Raw genomic sequence first — 21,021 nt, 5'->3', positions numbered from 1 at the left:
ATGGGACGACTCCAGCCCAGACTGTCCATCCTGCTCCACACTTGCTTTTACCCCACTGGGGTAGTAGCCCACTGGGGTCTACTTGAGGGTGGACAGTGGGAGGAGGGAAATATAACTATTGGGTACTGGGCTAAACACCTATGTAACAACCAGCTGCTATGCCACACTGCCACATCAGTGCCCCACAGCCCTCAAATGCAGAATGCCTGATTCTCCTTTCTCAGCCCCCAGTTCTCCTCACGTCACCATCCACCTGTTTGCCCAGGCCAGAAACCAAGAAACATCCTCAGCTCTTCCCTCAGTCCCACTCCATACACTCAGCGCCTCCTTTCTGTCTTCTTTCCTACCCCCCTGAACCAGGTCACCCCATCTCCCATTCTGACCATTGCAGTCATTTTCTTGCTGGTCTCTCTGCTTTTACTCTTACTTTACTCCAAGCCATTCTGAAGACATAAATTAGGTTTTGCCACATCTTTACTTAAAAGCTGCCAACAGGGCATTTAGAATCAAATCCAAGCTCCTTTTCATAGCTTCATGCTATCTATATACCTGGCCCCATCTCATCCTCATGTGGACACTACTCCTGAGTTACACTGGCCGCCTTCTGGTTCCTTGAACATGCTTTTCCCCACCTCAGGGCCTTTGCACGTGCTGTTCCCCTGAGGGAATGCCTTTCCTTCACTCTTCACGTGACTGACATCTTATCCTTCAGCTTTCCACTCATGTTGTCTCAGGGATGCCCTCAGTGGTCACCCTACCTAGGAAAGTCACCCCAGCCTCCTTCTAAGTCCCTTGTTTTCCTTCACAGCAACTATTTCAGTTTTATTTATTTGTCCATTGGCTTGTTTGGGGGATTATTTTTTTGTCTTCCTTACCAGAACCTGACCTCCCTATGGGCAGACTTCATTACGTCTGTGCTTTTTTATTATTATTATTATTTTTTTGTTTTTTTTTGAGATGGGGGTCTTACTCTGTCGCCCAGGCTGGAGTGCAGTGGCACAATCTCAGCTCACTGCAACCTCCACCTTCTGGGTTCAAGTGATACAAGTGCCCCTCAGCCTCCCGAGTAGCCGAGATTATAGGCATGTGCCATCATGCCTGGCTAGGTTTTGTATTTTTAGTGGAGATTGGGTTTCACCATGTTGGCCAGGCTGGTCTCAAACTCCTGACCCCGAGTGATCCGCCTGCCTTGGCCTCCCAAAGGGCTAGGATTACAGGCATGAGCCACTGTGCCCAGCCTTCATCTGTGCATTTGATCCTCATCTTCACCACTGAGTGTAGAGCCCTGTACAAGGGTGGCTCTTAACAAAGCAATCTAAATGGAACAAAACCCATAGCAATTGATTTTCATTTTGGAAAAATGTGGAATTGGAATGGTTAAACATTGTAAGAGAATGCCTTTTTGTGCCATATGTTTGCTAACTATGTGGAAATTATGATAAACTTTGCATCATTTAGCATAGTCAGGTTTGGGTTGGGTGTGCTTCATTTTTCTGGGTTAATGGAAATGGAGCTTTAACAGTGATGGGGGCCTCCATTCTGTGCCCAGTAACTGGCCAGACCCGTTTCATTATCTTATGTAATCCTGAAACCTACACAGTAAGTGTTGTCTTCCTCATTTTTTTCACAGTAGACACTGGGAGGTGCAGTTGCCTGCCCCAGGTCGCAGAACCCAGGCCTGCCTGCCTGCAATGCATCCAATCACGACACCACACCCCACACACAGGCCTCTCCATCCAACAGCACACCCAAGGCTTCAGACTGCTGACACTGTCAGAACCCGGGGGATTTTGAAAAGACGAAGAAGGAATTTAACATCTGATCCCACCCTGATACCCAGCTTAAGTAATTCTCACTCAGAGAGCAGCCACCACATTCCTCCAGCAGGAGGGGAGGCCGAGACAGCAATGCCGGCAGCCCCAGCCCCTGCCACAGGGCACAGTGGGCAGCGGCCAAGCAGCTGCAGGGACATGCTGGAGCACACTGTGCCTTGGGCCCGTGCTTGTGTTCTTTGGTCTCCCCACTGATAGCTGAGGTGGGGGTCAAATGTTGATAAAGGGAAGTGGCTTCTTCTCGCAGAAGCAGGGAGGTGGCTACGTCAGCTAAGAGCCAGCTCTTGAACTCTGGATTTAAACAAAAGTACTTGAATAGTCTGGACAGGAGGCCCTTAGAACATGATTGTTTGTGAGGAATTTGAGTTTGAGGGGGTGACAGGGAGCCAGCCGGGGACCAGGAAACTTGCGTCTGCTCTTGGTTTCCCTCTCCGAGCACAGTTTACCTATAAGTCAAAAAGAGCTGAACTCCGTGAAAGTGAAAGCAGGCTGCCATCTCGCCTGCCTCCTTTCCGCTCAGGCACCTTCCATGATGAGGAAGATGATGAAGGGGGCTGTTTCCATGAAGAGCCAGGCTAAGCCAGGTTTTATGCTTGGCCTTGGCCATCTCCTGCATTGCACCTGGGTTAAGCACAGCCACGTGCATCGCCCTGGTCTGAGGGCCTGGACCATGTCACCTGTACCATGCATAGCCAATCCCCCATCACATGTCAGGTTTCCCAGCCTCCCAACATTTACCCATGCTGTACCTTCTGCCAGGAGAGCCCTCCCCACACATCTTCACTTGCCAACACTTTACCCTCTTCCAACTGGAGAGAAACCCCGTTTCTCTCCGGGAGCCGTCTTCAGATCCTGACCGCAGGCCATGTCTCCTCACCCTCCTGGTAACCCCATGGCATTTCATCTGTGTTTCTGTAGTGGCATCAAGCATACTCTCTCTGGGTTACAGTTATCTACACACTGATCCTTCACCTGCTGGCTGAGAGGCTCTTTGGGGACAGAGAATGTGTATTGGCAATAGGAATTTATGTAAAGGGCTTTGGAGACAGGTAGATCTAGGCTTAAGGTCATAAGGCTTTAGGCAAGGTATTCAACTCCTTTGAGGCTCAGTTTCCAGGTTCACAAAATGCTGTTGTGAGGACTGCTTGAGACAACATGTCTAAGGCGCTTAGCCTATAACTTGGAGCCAGGAGGGTGCAGAACTGCCGGCTCCCTTCTTCTGTTCTCTTTCCACAGCTCCTAAGGCTGAGCTTCCCTTTACACAGCTCCTAAGGTGGTGCCTTCTGTGTGCTAGTTGCGTGGAGCTAACAAATTTCACACTATCTCAGGCATTCTAGTTAGAAGAAACAAACAAAAAAAGGGACCACCCTTCTTGTGCTTCCTCAGACTGCAGAAGATGTGGGTTTCAAAATGTGGACAGTGACTCCCTGTGTCCCCTGTTTTTGGAGCAGACACAGAGAAGTCCCCCTTGGATGCTGACCTGAGAGGCACATGGCCTTGACCTCCAGCCCCACGAGGAAAGAGCCAGGTTGCTGTTGGGGCCGCGGACATGCCCGGCCTTACCTACTGCACAGCTCAGCCTCCTCCCCTGTGGTGTCTGGGACAGCTGCCCACCCTCCCAGAGCTCTTGGTTTCGTTTATTTATCACTCAGGGATTTCCCACCAGGGAGCTTTACCTGACATCCGCAGGCCCAGATCTTGTCTGGCTTCCCCCGGGGACAGTGTGGAAGAGGGATGGCTATCCCCAGCTGTGGGGCCAGCACACCATTGAGTCCCTGTGGGAAGTGTGCTCTGAGAGCCTGCTCCTTGTAGGGCTTGAGGATAGACATGGAGTAGACACAGGTGACCAAGACGTCCCTGTCCCCATGCTGAGTGCAGTCTGGCCAAGACGACAGACACCACCGAAGAATAGACCACAAGTGTGGTGGGTGTGAGGAACGGGTGAATCAGGCCTTCCCTGATCGCAGGGACCAAGTCCCCATTCTAATCTGTGGTCACATTGTGATCTCTCAGTCAGCAAGCCCGACTGCCATGGCCCAGAGATTTGCCAGCCCTGATCTGGGGTCTGCACATGCCTGTGGAGGGGAGAACTCCTGCTCGCCATATTTTGTCCTGGGGGGTGTAATCACACCCAGGCCTAGTCCCACCAGTCATTTATATCCCTTCTTCCATTTGTGCTTCAACCATGAGAAGCGCACCCGAATGCTACCTTCTGCACGTATGCATGCGTATTCCGGTGTCTGGTTTGCTGCATGTGCCTGTGATGTGCACAGCAGCCCCCCACTTACCTGCTGTGATGCTTTCAACAATTTCAGTTACCAGCAGTCAACCACAGTCCAAAAATATTAAATGGAAAATTCCAGAAATAACTCATCAGTTTTACATTGTGTGCTGTTCTGAGTAGCATGATGAAATCTTGTGCCTTCCCACTCTGTCCAGCTTGGGACGTGATTCCTCCCTTTGGCCAGTGTTTCCACACTGCGTTTGCTACCAAACAAGTGCAAGAATAGTGATGCTGGCATATTGGTATAATTGTTCTATTTTATTATGAGTTGTTGTTAATCTCTTACTGTTTCTAATTTGTAAACTTTATCATAGGTATGTATATGTAGGAAACAGCATAGCATCTATAGGGTTTGGTACTATTCACAATTCCAGGCATCCACTGGGGGTTTTGGATTGGAGCCCCCTTGGATAAGGAGACTGCAGGCAGTGGGGTTGTGGCGGGGGCCAGCAGTGGCATGATGTCTGCTCACTGTAACTTCTGCCTCCTGGGTTCAAGCGATTCTCATGCCTCAGCCTCCCAAGTAGCTGGGATTACAGGCATGGGGCATGGCTAGTTTTCGTATTTTTAGTAGAGACGGGGTTTCTCCATGATGGCCAGGCTGGAGCATATTTTCAATAGAACAAAGGGGAGATCTGTGTAGCCAGAGGGACAATATTGTGATTTGGAAGTAAGATCTTGCTTCCTGTCCTAGCTTTTCCACCAAAGTTATCTGATCTTGGATGACTTATTTAATTTCCCTGAGTCTCAGTATTATCAGCTGTAAATAAGAAAACTCATCTTACCAAACTCGTGAGGCTATTTCTGAAGCAATACATTTGAAATCATATTACAACATCAAAGTGTAATACATAGAAACTTATAAATAAATAAATAATCCATAGAAAGTGATCATTTCATTATGTCTCCTATCAGAGAGTCTATTGATTCCATTTTACAATGTTAAGCAGAGGTTAAGCATCTTGTATGTTGTGGTAGCAAGAAATAAATCTGCGAATACAATGTAGCTACATACCTGAGTGAGATAACTTGAGGGTGAGTGGAGAGCACCAAACCCAGAGTATCCTAGCAACCAAGGCAAAAAGAAAAACGCTCTGGCTTGCAGAGTTTTCATGATCTGATTTGTAAAAGCTAAATTAAAAGTCCTACTATAAAGCAGGCATTGAATGGTTGCTTTCTCATACCGTGGTTACAGAATGACCCAAATGCAGCACCCCGTTTCACCAGGAGGTAGGCAGAGGAGTTCCCATTGCAAAACTGCTCTCCCTCTCTTACTGTCTTTTAGCCACAATGCCCCTATTCTGAGATCCTGCTGTCCCCCGCCACAACCCCACTGCCTGCAGCCTCTCCCTCCTCCCGTTTGGCACCATCCTTCCTCCTGCTGACTTCCTTCTCCAAATGTTTTCTCAGGTGGTTAAGCTGAAAGGCCAAGTACTGTCGGTCATGTATCGATTTCGCACCAAGAACCGGGAGTGGATGTTGATCCGCACCAGCAGCTTCACATTCCAGAATCCCTATTCTGATGAGATTGAGTACATCATCTGCACCAACACCAACGTCAAGTATGTACTCCACTGTTTCCCTCTCCTGGAATCCACTTGCGCTTGCTTGGGTCCAGAGCTGGCAATTTTATTTGGAGCTCTTTTCTCCCTGCCGGCTCTCCCTGCAGCTGGAAATCCCTGCAGGATTAAGAACAGAGGAGACTGTAGGTCCCCATCACTGTCTCCCTCCCATGTTCCTCCTTCTCATTTCCCTCCTGATTTGTGAGAAACAAAAGAATGAGTGATGATCATGACACTCCCTTCCCTTCGGTGCAAGGTGCTCCAGTTTCTGCTCCTCTTTTCTTCCCCCTGAACATGGAACCCAGCCAAATGGAGCTCTGCTGGGCCGTCCCGTGTTGCTCCCTGTTGCAGCAACTGCTTGTGCCTGGTTTCTTGGTCCTGCTGCAGCCGGGGGTGGACGAAGTGAGGCTGAGCCTCTTGACAGCTCTAGAGAATGGGACAGGTGGCCTGGGTGTAGGCACCTCAAGGACACATGACTTCCCTGCTGCCCAGCCATGGAAGCATTCCTCCCTGCCCAGAGCCCGAGGATCCCAAGATCTCTGCTGGCGTCACCACTCCTATGTTCCATGCATGTTAGCAGACCTTGACCCCACCACTTCCTGGCTGTGCAACCTTGAACAAGTCACTTCCTCTCTTCACCTCCCTCATAAGGTTGCTGTAAAGATTAAAGGAAGTCAAGCTACAGGCCAGACACTGGGTTCAACTTCCAGCACAGTGAGCATGACCTTGAACAGGTCATACCTCCTCTGCATTTAATCTCAAGGATATACAAGGCCAAGGAACCAACACAAAGACATTTGGACAAAAGGATGTCCAAGCAAATGCAAGCATGTGGAAGCCATGGCCAGTGTGTCGGGAGGACTGTAGCATGCAAGGGTGTGAGATGAGGTTGGCATCTGGAAAACTGTCACCATGTCTCGCCATCATAGTCAGTGGCTCCAGCATCCACCATTTTCCCTGGTTCAGCACTCGGTTGGGGGACCTGTTTCCAACCCTACCACCTCCTCTTCCTCATCTGCTGACATCCCTTCTCGGTAGCCTCCCCGGAATTCTGAAGCCTCCAGGTGGTCACCACCGCCTACTGGCACTCTCAGAACTTGCCTGGCTCTGCCCTCTGTTGCCGTCCCTGAGCCCCTCGGATTTGGGAGTTCCCATCTGGGCCCCACAAAGTAACCTTCTTTCCAGGCAACACCACCCTCTGAGTCCTCAGCCTCTACCCTGCTCCTGGGCCAGAAGTCACAGAGCTGGACAGATGAGTCCATGCAAGACCTCTCAGGGGGCCAATGACCTGGAATTTGTTTTTAATTTTAGATTCAGGGGGTACATATGCAGGTTTGTTACATGGATATATTGCATGATGCTGAGGCTTGGACTTCAGTTGAATCCATCACCCAAGGAGTGAACATAGTTCCCAATAGGTGGTTTTTCAACCCTTGCCTCCCTCTCACCCTCCCTCTCTAGTAGTCCCCCCAGTGTCTATCATTCCCATCTTTATGTCTATGAGTACCCAATGTTTAGTTCCCTCTTACAGGTGAGAACACGTGGTATTTGGTTTTTTGATTCAGCATTAATTTACTCAGGATAATGGATTCCAGCTGCATCCATGTTGCTGCAAAGGACATGGTTTTGTTCTTTTTAATGGCTACATATTTTGTGGCATTTATATACCACATTTTCTTCTTCTTTTTTTTTTTTTTGAAACAGAATCTCACTCCATCAACTAGGCTGGAGTGCAGTGGCACTATCTGGGCTCATTGCAGCCTTAACTTCCTGAGCTCAGGTGATTCTCCCACATCACCCTCCCGAGTAGCTGGGACTACAGGCATGCACCACCATGTCCAGCTGATTTCTTGTATTTTTAGCAGAAATGGGGTTTTGCCACGTTGCCCAGGCTGGTCTCAAACTCCTGGAATCAGGCAATCTGCCTGCCTTGGCCTCCCAAAGTGCTGGGATTACAGGTGTGAGCCACCGTGCCCAGCCCACGTTTTCTTTATTCAGCCCACCATTGATGGGCACCTGGGTTTATTCCTTGTCTTTGCTATTATGAATAGTGTTGCAGTGAACCTGCAAGTCCAAGCGTCTTTTTGGTAGAACAATTTATTTTCCTTTGAGTATATACCCAGTAATGCAGTAATGGGATTGCTGGATTGACTGGTAATTCTGTTTTTAGTTCCTTGAGAAATCTCCAGACTGCTTTCCACATGGCTGAACTAATTTACATTCCCATCATCAGTGTGTAAGCATTCTCTTTTCTCTGCAACTTCGCCAACATCTGTTATTTTTTGACTTTTTAATAATAGCCATTGTAACTGGTGTGAGATGGTATCTCATTGTGGTTTTGATTTGCATTTCTCTGGTGATTAGCAATGAGTATTTTTTTCATGTTTGTTGGCTGCTTCTATGTCTTCTTTTGAGAAGTATCTTGTTCATGCCCTTTGCCCACTTTTTAATGGGGTTTGTTTTTTTTCTAGTGATTAGTTTAAATTCCTTGTGGATTCTGGATATTATTTCTTTGTCAAATGCATAGTTGGCAAATATTTTCTCCCATTCTGTAGGTTGTCTGTTTACTCTAGTGATAGTTTTGTTGTTGTTGTGTTTGTTTGTTTTTCTGTGCAGAAGCTCTTTAGTTTAATTAGATGATGACTTGGATTCCAACCCCAGCTCCCAACTGGGCAAGTCACCTACTCTTTCTAAGCCTCAGTTGCTTCATCTGTAAAATGGGGAGAATGACAGAACTACTGGCCCAGAATCATAGAATTATTCTGCAGATTCTGCATGGAGCTACTGCATATGAAGCACTCTACTATGATAGCAGGCTGAGTCGGCCCCAGTAAATGTGTTCTGCAGTAGCTATCACTGTGATTGTCAGCAGCGGCAGCAGCAACGCAACCCTGCCACCCTTTGCAGCGACTTGGCAGTTTCTTGGGCCAGTTCTTGCCTGCAGCCCTAGATTATGTTTGGTCTCCTAAATGCCCTGCCTGCGTTCTTCCTCTAACTCCGGGCAGATCACCTTGCCTTCCAACAACCAGAGACACCAGGACCCTCCTGGTGATTCTCTTCCTGTTCATGAGTGTATCTATCTCAATGCCCTCCTCCTCCATTTCCGGCTCCTAGCAGGGGCAAAGACTCCTCCTTCCAGGGCCAAACCCTGCACCTTCTTCATCTCCCTGCACGCCCCTGGACTCCCATGACCCTCCCCTCTTGTCTCATCCTCCTTGTTGGCTCCTTCTCGGGCCTTCACATAGACACCTGACTTCCTGATCTTGGAGAATCCCTGTCAGGCCAACCCACCAAAGCTCCCCTCCCACCTGGCCCTGCCAGACGTGTCTGTGGGAACCTCCTTCTTCACCATTCATCTGTTCTTAGTCCCTTACAGCCTTGCTTTAGCCCTGAAGGTGTTGAAATTGTTTTCGCAGAAGCCTCTGATAACCCACATGAAATAACCTATTCTCACTGGTCATTCTCCCCAGACTCTGTCCGACCAGCTCCTCTTTCTTAATGTCACCCTTGGCTGACTTGATGCTCTGATTCTTTTTTTACCTTTACCTTCTAGTCAAGACTTTCTTGGTTATAAGTAGAGCAGGAACAAATGTACTAAATCACAGTTCCAGGTATGCAAAAAGATAATACTATTTTACTATTTTCCATTCTGATTTTATCTGGTGAAACTCAGTTAGCTTGGCCAAATTAAGGATGTTTTATTGTCTCACTTCTCCCAACATGGGAAAAGGGTGGTTCTTCTTTACTCAGGAAGCAGAGAGGTACCACCAGTGCCAGGCTCATATGTGGCCCAGCCTTGAAGAAAATAGGGACGCTTGAGAAACAGGAGTAAAAGTAAGCAGGGCTCAGGATTCCATGGTGCTTTCTTTGTTCAACAGGTGTGTTATGGAGGGTGCTGAGCACGGGCCTTTCAGGAGCTCTTGAGACAGGGTAACAGCGTGTGCCCACTGACCTGAAGGAGCCAGGTGCAGGGCGGTGGGAGCCCCAAAGGGAGAGGAGGAGGAAAATGCTAGCCTGGATCTGCTTAGCATCTGTTCAAGCCATAGCTTTAAATGCCAGCCTGGATCTGCTTAGCATCTGTTCAAGCCATAGCTTTGTCCCAGGCTCACACCTCCTGTCATGGCTCCTTGTTCCAGCCACTCCACGCTAAGACTTGAGCTCCAGTAACATGGAGAACGTAAGAAGGGGCAGACGGGAGGGACAGGTAAAATGCAGTGGGAGCAGAGAATAAATACTTCCCCTCGGGGCCTCGGAGAAAGCATCCCTAGGAGGTAGCACTGCAGTGGGGCTTGCAAGAAAAGTAAATATCCCCCTGTGAAAACCACCCTTGGGGCTGAGGTTTTGCTTTCTTTTCCTGAAAGTCAGGCAGCACTGAGAAAACAGAAAAGCCATCTTGTATAGGGTTTGGCCTACGTAGTTCCACTGGAAAGTTGCTGTTGCAGTTTGTGAGGTTACATGGATCAGGATGCCCCCTCAGGACATAGTTACACCGGAATCCTCAGTCTGTGTCTCTGAACTGAAAGGTCCTGCATTGGTGAAGTTGGTTGAAAAAGTTTACTGTGGACGGTAGAGGGCAGTGACAACCATGAATGTGAACTGGCTAGCTCTTTTTTGAATTTGGGAGGCGAGACTTTGCCAGCAGTAGGCAGACTTGTTATGGAAAGATCCTTAAATGCTCTGTGCTGATGGAAGGGGATGGCGAGGGTGAAGTGTGGGCAATTTGCAAGCTTGGTTGCTTTCAGTCAAAAGGATCCAAAAGAAACTTCCTGGAGAAATTGAGTGTTTAATGTCAAACATTTGTGTAAAGTTACTACAAAGAAGACCTCTTCATCACCCTTGCATTTTCTCCTGTTCCATCAAATATGGAATGAAGTCCAGAAAAACCCAGACTGATTTAACATACTGGTCACACACCACAGCTTTGAAACGTGCCTTGGCATTGGGGGCCAACACTCTTTTGGGGCTGTTTCTTAGCTCGAGTCATTTCAGTGTTTTTACTTGGCCACAACCTAGCTGCTGTGCTTTCTTCATTTCTGACATCTTTTTAGGGAAGTGATCTGAAGTTATCTCTTTGCGTCTGTTCAGGCCAAGTCCTCTTTCCTGTCACAGCATTGTTCCAATGTTGTCATAACCACACCTGTTGGCTCATGTGTGTGTGTGTGTGTGTGCGCATGTGTTTTTAAAACCCCACCATGCCCAGAATCATGATTGAGTCTCTCTTGAGCCGACCGACCATCATGTCTCCTTTGTCATGCTTAGCAGTGGCCACCAGGTTGGTCCTAGGCAGGTGGTGGAGCGTAGGGGTGGGTACAAAAGAAGTCAAAGGAAAGGCTGCATTCCTGTTCTCTGCAGAGCATAGAGGCAGTAAGGGCCTGAAACACCCAGTCACCAAACCCTAGATCTGGGAGCTATCCTGGATCCCTCCCTCTCATTCACCTCAACAGGCAACCTGGCACAGAACCAGAGCCCCTGGTTCCAACTGGGATTCTCTCTAGCGCATCTCCTTCTCTACCTCTTTGGCACTGCCTTGGTTGAGGCCTTTGCCCCATCACAATCATCGGTCTTACTGACCATCTCCCCTGCCTTCCATCAGGCCCCTGCTGAGGCAGTCCACATGGCCAGGAAGCAAGCTCTAACACACACACGTGTGCACACACACACATATGCACACACATGCATGACTGGACCATGCTGCTCTCTGGCCCTGATCAAATCAATTCCAAACCCTGTAACAAGCATTTCGAGTGCTTCACAATAGACATGCAGATGGTGCTCAACCAGGATGGATATTATTAGCCTCCATCCCCAGACTCCTCCCAGTGTGCTTCCAGTTACTCCCAGGGACATGATTCCAGCGACCTCGGAATGCCCACTTCATGCCTTCTTACTCACTTAGGCTGAGTAAAAACCCCTGTCCAGGGAGCATGAGGGAAAATTGACAGCATCTGCCCAGCCTCCTGCACCTCACCGACAGGAAGCCGGGCTTGAAGCATTCACTTTCTACTCCTCAGCCATTGTAGCCCAGCTAATGGAGGGCAGCACTGGCTGCGGTAGGAACCCACTTCCCTCGCATGTGCTGTCAGTCAGTTTTCTCCTGAGCAGCCCTGCTTTCTCCTTCTCTAGAATTTGCAAGCACACCAAGGTTTATTTTTATACCATTGCTGTGAAATGTCTGAGAAAACTCCCCAGGGCTCTTCTCAGGATGGGGCAGCCTGCAGGTCAGCACTTTCTCTTCCACACATGCTCAGCTATGGAAGCAGAAACCCAAAGGTTGTGGGATGGAGATGCTGATGTTCCGACCACAGAGCCAGAGTGGTTAGGGTCCTGGGGATTTGCCAGCCATACCTGTGACCTGATTTTCTGCTTCCCAGTGAAAGGACCTTTTTCTGGTCTAGGAGCCCAAAGAGGAACAGAACTGAAAGCAACCCCCCAGCCTAATACCAAGACCCCTTATCGTGGCCTTTATGCACATTAGAAACATGGGCCCTCCCCAAACACAGACCTGCACCAAGGTGTGTGAATGGAGAGGGCTGGGTTTGTGCCCCACTTTGCCCCTTGGCCAGGCACCTGCGGCACAGCTACACAACTCCACACAGTGATCCTATCCTGTCTCCGAGATTCTGGGCCTGGGCTGGGCACAGCCTGAGTTGCAGATAGGAGTGGTTGTCATTTCCTGGAAAATGTTTGTGAGTTGAAGGTAGGGCTCTGGGAAAGGGGTAGAAAATGGTTCATGGGTTGCTGCCATCATGGGGAGTTCACTGCTTCAACCCCACCAAAGTCCCAAGGAACAGATTTTTCTCTTTCCTATGGCTCAAGATGCCCAAAGTACTGGAATGGGAGACGTGGAATAACTGTCCATGTTATAGCCATGGGTATGTCTCTTGGGCTAGGGCAGCAGCTTAGGACAGAGGAAAAACTGTGCAAGGTCTCCAGCCAGACAGACTTGGGTTTGAGACCTATGTGTTCCATATTCTTGCCGTGTCACCCGGATGCATCCTTGACACATCAATTCCATTCTAGCCATGTCACCCTGGATGCATCATTTACATTCTAACCGTGTTACTCTGGACACTTAGTTCACACCCTGGACACTTACATCTACACTTTCATCGTTACATCTCAGTTGCTTTATCTCTGAAATGAGGATACTGCAGAGATGTGAAAATGTTGACAAAATACTGGCCATCAGCCCTACATTCAGTGGAAGGTGATGGTGTCCCCAAGATGTGAATCAAAGCAAAACAAAACAAAAGTCATAAAGTAAGAATAAGGAGGTATAGAAAGGAATGCTTTTTTTTCTATTGAATATTGATTCCTTTTTCAATTTCTGGAATACCAATTTGTTTGGAAAATTATTTCTGGTGCTCCCACTTTGCTAGTCTAACAAGCATGGGCTGAGACTGCCTGGTGGGAGATCACGTGCTTCTGCTTTTATCCTTTTCCTTTTATCTGGGCTCCCACACTGACATTAGGAGGCAGACTGTACCCTTGGATAGAATCTTATTCATCCTGAGGCGTCATCTTAACTCACCACACTGTAATTGCTTGCCCACGTGTGTCTTTCCCTGGAGACTGTCAGTTCCATGAGGGCAGGGATCTTGTGGGTTCTGAGTCATCGGTCTGCCCCAGTGCCTGGCAATAGAGTTCCGTACGGTTCACTGAATGAATGACTCCTCTGGGCTGGACTCGAAACAGAATGTTCACCAGGTCCTCCAGCTGGGGTTCCCATCGAGGAGACCTTCCTTTATGGTGGGGACACACACACACACCAGGGCCATCAGCACAGAAGGCATGGCCAGAGGAGGAAGTGGTGTTGAGATCATACATCTTTTGTAATGCTGAGAAAAAGAGTTTAGAAACAGAACCCAACTTATTTTATGTTTCTCCAGGGGCAGTTGTTGTTCCCCAGATGAAAGTTATAGGGAGGTGCATTTGGGCTCTTTAGGGGTCATGCTTTTTATAAGTATTTATGTCTGCAAATGGAGCAAGCTGCCCCAAAACGTAGTGAGCTCTCTAGCAGAGAAAGTCAAACAGAGACTGACCAGTTGCCTGTCAAAAGAAATGATGTACCGGGCGTTGCTGTTATCAGAGGAGCTGTGGACCAGATCACTTGTGTGCATTTGCTTCTTAGGAGCTGAGAAGAGTCAGCAAATAGCAATGCATCTTTTATGTAATCCAAACAGCCTACACTTGGAATGAGAAAATCTAGTCTTGCTCAGTCTTCACCACTTACCAGCCTGGTGGTTGTGTTTCTACCACACACAATTGGTGCACCCTCTGCCTTGCCTGTTTGCCTGGGAGGAAGATTGAAGTTAACCATTGTGGAAAGGGCCAAATGGGATCCCTTGATGTCTGTCCTGGTTAAGTTTGGCCAGTGGAGGGACTGACTGGAGACAAACGAACAAGAGTGGAAGAGGTAAAGGTATTAGGCAGCCTTGCTCACCACAGCTCTCACAGGTCTGATAGCTGCTCACTCCTTCTGTCCCTTTGGCCCTAGGGATGATGATGGCTTCCTGTTGTTGCTAGCCTAGGGGCTCTTCACCATCCTAGTATAACATCTATGAAAGCTTTTTCTTTCCCAAATGGGGCAGACAGCAAAGCACCTTGAAATCAGAAGTATCAGATCAGTCCTTGGCTCTATTCTGTGATAGCTACTTACCAATTGGCCAACCTTGACAACCACTTAACCTCTTTAAACTTCAGTTTCTTAACTTTAACTTCAGGGTAAAGTAACCACTCTGAAAGCTTAGTGTGGGTGTTGGATGAGATAATGTAAACACCTGTACGTTTATGGCCATACCTGTTAAGTAGCCCCTTCCCTAAACCTTCTTTAATCATCCCTTTTGAGGGTGCCATCTATTTTCTGCAAACCTCTAGCATCTCTGGGCCTCAGTTTCCTCATGCGGAAAGGGAATTAGAAAAACAGAAAACCCACTTCCAAGGTGACTGTGAGCCTAAGGTGAGTTGGGATGAATGCAGGCATCTAGCAGGGGGCCGGGGCAAATGCACAGGGGTGGGTGCAGGTGTTACCCCTGCCTTCCTTCCACAGTCGCCAAACACACCACCTCTTCCTGGGCGGGGGCCTCCACATTCTCACCAAGCCTGTGCTTTTGCTGACAGTTACAATTTTGTTAGAGCTTTTGTTACAGTTTGTTTACAGTTTTGTTACAGTGTTCTAGCCATGCATTCCTGGTGGTTCCTCCCCAGGAAGCTGGAGCACCTTCCACACCTGCCCCTCCCCACCAGCCACTTCCTCATCCTAGATAACAAAGGCTTCCTCTCCCACCCTCCCCTCACTTCCTATCCACAGAATATCTAGCCAGCTCTCCCTGCATCCCAGACCCAGATGAAGGGAGGTGGACTGTCTGCAGTTCCTCCAGGGGGTTCCCCACCACCCGGTCCAGGACACAGCCATGGGTGATAAAAGTGGGACCATGAACATGTCAGAGGAGACCCACTGTGATCCTTCTTGTTTCAAAATAGACAGTGGAAGTAAACAATGGAAATCCATACAATCCTAATTAATGCAGACACTTGAGAGATTGTTTTTCTTGGTGTTAAATTTTGCTCACCCACATGATGTTTGTGGCCATATTTGCAGCGTGCATAATATATTGTGCTGCACTTGAACTTTTCCACACCTTTCATCATACCTTCCTGTGTTTCCAGACGGTCTTCACAGTGGTTGCTGTCAGTGCTATGGAATAGTCACTCAGGAAATTAATATGCAGGATTTAGAAAGTCATTCCTGATTACAGCCAACTTTGCATGGGTAGCTCTTACTTCCTTCCACTGAATAATTTCCTTACTACAGACCAGCAGCAGGATGACAACCTGGGAGAGTGTGAAAGTGTGAGCAAGTCCACAGTCCCTCATCCGTGTCACCATAGTTTTCCGAAAAGGTCATGCCATGCACACTTCCCCAACACCGTGTGACTGTGGTAGTTTCAATGCAAAGCCACCATGTGAAACATATTTTTATTGACTTAGCAGCTGAAAAATTATACTTCAAAGGTGTTTTAATTTACATTTATTTTGATTATTTTAATGGCAAAATGTTTCCCTAACTTGCTTATTATATCTATTATATATATGTTATTATATGTACATACAGTACATGTATATTTGTCCTTTTATTTATTTATTTATTTATTTTGCTTGAATTGTCTGTTCATATGCTTTAAATTGATTGCTGGGCTGGGAGTAATGTCTGTTAGTAATTTGAATTGCATAGTACCACTAATAATTTTTTGCCTGTCCTTCTTAATGATATTTACAATTGAAGAGGATCCGGTCATTTGCCCCATTTTTAGGCTCTGAGCTATAGAGTTCACTTTCTCTTGAAAACAACCCAGTTTTTAAACTTAAAGCCACCATTTCCTCCAGCAAGTCTTTTTCTTCCCCAAATGGAGCAGGCAGCAAAGTCCCTTGGAGTCAGAAGTGTCAGGTCAGACCCTGGCTCTGTTCTGTCATAGCCACTTGCCAGTTGGCTGACCTTGACAACCACTTAACCTCTTTGAACTTCAGTTTCTTAATTTTAATATGAGGGTAGAATAACCACTGTGAAAGCATAGTGTGAGGATTGGATGAGATAATGTAAACACCCGCCCGTTTATGGCTAAGTGTTAGCTGAAGCCAACTGCTTCATTCGGCATTAAACCCAACTGCTTTTCTGAATTTGCCTTAAAATTTTGTTCTGTTGTATCTTTTGACCCTGCATAAAATGAAGTCACACATCAAAATTGATTTCTTAAATAGTTGAGTGTGGTAGCCTAAACATGAAGTGCAATGTCTGGAGTCTTGATTTAGGGCATTAAAAATAAAATAAAATAATTAAAAATGGAAAACAATGTAGAGATCCATTGGGTATCACCCACCCTGCCTCTGAGGTATGGGAAAAGTCCTGGCTTAGCCCTATTGTCATCCCTTCTGTTCTTCATGACCCTCTTTGTTGTCTTCTTGTTTCACAGGCAACTTCAGCAACAGCAGGCAGAATTAGAAGTGCACCAGAGAGATGGATTGTCATCATACGACTTATCCCAGGTGAGTTTCTGGAAAACCCTTTCCCTGTTGGAATTGTCTCCAGCCCAATGGACTGGGGACTCAATTCAGCCCTGAGCTTGAGCCCCTCAGCCCAAAGGATTGCCCCATCCACACACTACAATGGAAAGAGCAGACCTACAGGTCCCCTGGGGATCTGCTGCTGTCACTCCTCCCTACAGAACTCAGCCATGAAGAATGTGTGAGTACCAGGTGAAGAACCAGGGGCCATAGTCAACCCAAGGGCTGAAGGACATTTCTGAGGACCATGCGTGAACTCTAGTATGAGTATACTCAGAGACCAACAAGAGCAGCTTCTGATCCCCTTGGGCCCCCTGGCTTCTTGGCCATTTCCCTGCCACCGCCTGTGTCCCATTCTTCCTCAATGTGCCTCTTCCTGTCATGCTCTGAGCCTCCCTCTTCACCGGCTCTGTCTCCTTTCCTTCTCCTATCTCCACATGATGTCCACTTTTCCTGATATTTAGAGTAAGTTGATTGTTGTTCATTTCTCGCTCTAAGAAAGTAATCAGTGTGACTCTGTTATCCTTCCTGTGACCTTCAGTTCACTGCCCCCAACCCCCTCACCGGCTGTTCTTGGCTTTCACATATAGAAAAGCTTCCCACCTGATAAAATGTTCCAGCCCCAAATGCCAGTGATTCCAGAGGGAGGGGGCTCTGATGAAGGAGAGCTGGTGGCTCCTGGGGACACACACTCTGTGCCTTACGCATGAGTTGCCCTTGTGTTTTATTTAATGTGCAAACAGGTCCCCGTCCCCAACCTACCAGCCGGTGTTCATGAGGCTGGGAAGTCCGTGGAAAAGGCGGATGCAATCTTCTCCCAGGAAAGAGATCCTCGGTTTGCTGAAATGTTTGCAGGAATCAGTGCATGTAAGTTTCCAAATGGCACTGAGGTTTTGAGAGTGTGGGGTTTACAGTTGCTTTCAGGCCATCTACCGACAGCTACTGTTAGTAAGAGGGGGCCACGGAAGGTGAGTTTAGAGTAACCATTGCAGGGTATAAAAATACACGAGTTGGAATGGATTCTCTCTACTCCTGGCCTTGCCTGTTATATACCAGTTACCCAGGGTAACCAACCTGGGACCTGGCATCCCATCATTAAAATTTGAGGAGTTGGAACAAATGAGCTCTATTGTTCCATTGTGCTGTTTAGTTTTATTAAGCCAAAGACATGTCTCTGTAAAAAGTTGAAATTCAATTCCTAACACACAGAGGACCACATTTTAACATCAAAATACGCAGTAAAAAAGAAAAACAAAAATGATCCTCTATCCTACCACCTGGATGTAACCATGTTTAACTTTTTAAAGTATGTTTTTTCTCTTTTTCTACACATATATTCTTTTTTTACATGAAATTGCGCTCACAGTAGCTTAGTTTTTTTCACATGACAGTTTATTATGAACGTATTTCCAGATTATTAGACAATCTTTTTTTGTCAGTTGCATAGAGTTCATGTGATTAATCCTCTGTGGTGGTCATTAGGCTGCCTACCTATGTCAGCACTGCCGTTAGAGGAGATGGTGCAGTTATAACTTAAGGCATCGCATGGGGCCAGCAAGTCCAGCTGCCTCGCCCTCCCACTCAGATTATCACTGAGATTAACCAAATACAAAATTTGGAAAGATCTTTGTTGGTTCCAAAATCAGAAAAAGGATTCTATTTTCATGTGGTCAAGGAATTTTCACAAGATACAACGGAGTCAAGATGAGTTGAAGGGAGAAACCAGTTGGCTTGTGAAGAGGAAACATGGGGAACTCCGTCACTGGAAGAGAAGCCCAATCCTGTCCCCTTGGGGCTAACAAGCTGAAGACAGTGAGACCCGAGGCGAGGACAGACAGGCCCGTGGAAGGTAGTGAGGGAGCACACCTCAGCCCTCCTGATGCCAGCATGTTGGTGGAAAGTCAGAGCCTCCGGGTGCTGGAGCTGCCTCCCATTAGGGCAGCAGATGCCAGTGCAGCACCAAGACCCATTGTCAACACACAACAAAAACCAGACCCCTCAGCACAACAGGGGAGCTCCCGGCTCTTGGTTCCCATGGCCACCCACCCACATCAGTATTTCCTTGACTTTTCTAGAGAAATATCATTTCATCCAGTAAGAAGAGACAACAGCACATCTAAAAGGTTTTTTCTCTCCAGATAAGCCTGAAATATTTGACCAGAGACCCACAGCGACCCAGATAAATCCAAACATAGACACTTTTCCATAAAGTTAACAAAACAGAAAAAAAAAAAAAAAAAGACAGACAAGAAAAATGAAGAGGGGGGAAGGGTCCAAGGGAAGGAATGAGAACAAATGTCCTCCTTTGGAAATGAATTTTTCTGATAAAGAGGAGAAGGTTCAGAGAATCTTCAGTATCTCTTCTCTAGGTGATTCCAGGCCATCCTGCATGTCTGCAAATGAGTTATTGAGGTGGGGAGAGTGATGTTTAATAAAATGGATCAGTACAAAACAGGCTAATATTGCAGAAATCCAAGTCAGTGAATTAGAAAGAAACATGAATTTTCCCAAAATACAAAAACTTAGGTTTTCCAAGTGAAAGAGCTCAATGAATACTAAACAAAAATTTCAAAGAAACTCACACCTACACATGATCTGTTGTATTTACTTTTTTAAATTTGAAGAAAGGAAGAAAAAATCCTGCAAATGTTGAGATTTAAAAAATTACCTTACCTACAAAGAGAAATCTTTTGTTAGCCTTCCCCAAGATATTAAATACCAAAAGACTTAGGAAGGTGGCGGTGGCGGCGGGGGGTGGGGGGGCAGCGGGGGCAGGGTGGACGCAGGAATAAATAGAGAATTTGGAAGAATATGTGACCCTGAAATTTTCCACCAGCCAAGCTGCTTTCCTATTTGGAGGACAACAGAAAGATGTTCATAGACATGCACTATCTACATATTCTGCTTGCAAAAAAACTACTTGTAAAATTGTACTTGTTTATGAAATGAATCAAAATATAGAACACGAGAACAGAAATGATAGGTTGGAAAAGCAGTAAGGATGAAAAACGAAACTAATAACACTGAAAATTAATGTAAAAATTATTAGAAGATACGAAAGACAGAAACAATAAATAAAACTTAGAGTCTAAAACCTCAAATCAAGAAATTTAAAGATTTATTCACCAAAGATCCAGACTTATTTTGGAATGGGTGTAGTATTTATAAATAGATAAAGATTTATCATCAGTGAATATCAAGAATAATTAAATATGTTGACTCCCAATCAATAGCTCCTGAATAATATGCTGCCAAAATATGATATAACAAAAACAAACTGAAATGAACGATTTAACCTGAAAGAAGGGGTGGTGGAGATGCTCTGCAAACCCAAGAAGGAAGGTAGGTTCGTCAGTGTTGCCAAAGAAAAATTCAAACTGTCCAGTGAGCAGAGAGGCTTAATTTATTCAGATACAAGATGTAACCTAAAGTGAAGATACAGATGTCATAAGCATTGAAATATGTGAAAGCCAAAATAATTAGAATCACAGGAAGATGCTGATAAAGCCACATTATAGTGGAAGATCTTAGTAGGCCTGTCTCCATCTTTAACAGGTCACATAGATCAAAATAATAAAATGGAGAAAAATATAGAAGACTGAAAACTAGAGTCAAATATCTTTAAATACAATTATATATAATATTATAATACATATTATTATATATAATGTTATACCCTTCAAATGTCCTGGAGCAGTTACAAAGAAAATGTGTTTCTTATTTACCCAAACCACAAAAACCTTAAATACATGAGGAAAAAAAATGGGTTGTATTAAGTTTATTATCTTATTTTTATTTATATTTTTATTTTGTTTGTTTGTAGTTTTGAGATGGTGTCTTGCTCTGTCACTCAAACTGGAGTGCAGTGGCGTGATCTCAGCTCACTGCAACCTCCACCTCCCCGGTTAAAGCAATTATCCCTGCTTCAGCCTCCCGAGTAGCTGGGATTACGGGTGTGCGCCACCATGCCAAGCGAACTTTTGTATTTTTTAGTAGAGACGGGGTTTTGCCATGCTGGCCAGGCTGGTCTCAAACTTCTGACCGCAGGTGATCTGCCTGCCTCGGCCTCCCAAAGTGCTGGGATCACGGGTGTGAGCCACTGTGCCTGGCCTGCATTAAGTTTAGAGTCAAGAGAACTACCTAAGTCTACCTTCTTCCTACAAGTTTGAGCCTTATGTCTCCCCCACACCAATCTTGCTCTTTATTTCCAAGATTCAAGATGTTATGATTAGGTTAAAAGTACACACCCAGGAGCCTGAGCTCCTTCCATCCTTTAAGGATT

The 21,021-nt window shown here is 46.4% G+C and overlaps 1 protein-coding gene across 8 annotated transcripts in view; it reads left to right on the top strand.

Annotated features, from left to right (window-relative positions):
• LOC105493104 (aryl hydrocarbon receptor nuclear translocator 2) overlaps positions 1 to 21,021 on the top strand; it is a 201,482-nt gene that overhangs the window by 156,098 nt on the left and 24,363 nt on the right. For all 8 annotated transcript variants that reach the window (XM_011760538.2, XM_071100814.1, XM_011760542.2 and 5 more), the window contains 3 exons: positions 5,527 to 5,678; positions 16,649 to 16,721; positions 17,483 to 17,606. In XM_011760538.2, coding sequence (XP_011758840.1) covers positions 5,527 to 5,678; positions 16,649 to 16,721; positions 17,483 to 17,606 — 349 coding nt within the window. The remainder of the gene's footprint in view (positions 1 to 5,526; positions 5,679 to 16,648; positions 16,722 to 17,482; positions 17,607 to 21,021) is intronic.

This window comes from Macaca nemestrina, chromosome 7 (genome assembly GCF_043159975.1).
Source record: "Macaca nemestrina isolate mMacNem1 chromosome 7, mMacNem.hap1, whole genome shotgun sequence".
In the NCBI taxonomy this organism is placed as follows: domain Eukaryota; kingdom Metazoa; phylum Chordata; class Mammalia; order Primates; family Cercopithecidae; genus Macaca; species Macaca nemestrina.
Note: the sequence above shows the minus strand (reverse complement) of the source record. Positions and strands in the feature narration are given on the sequence as shown.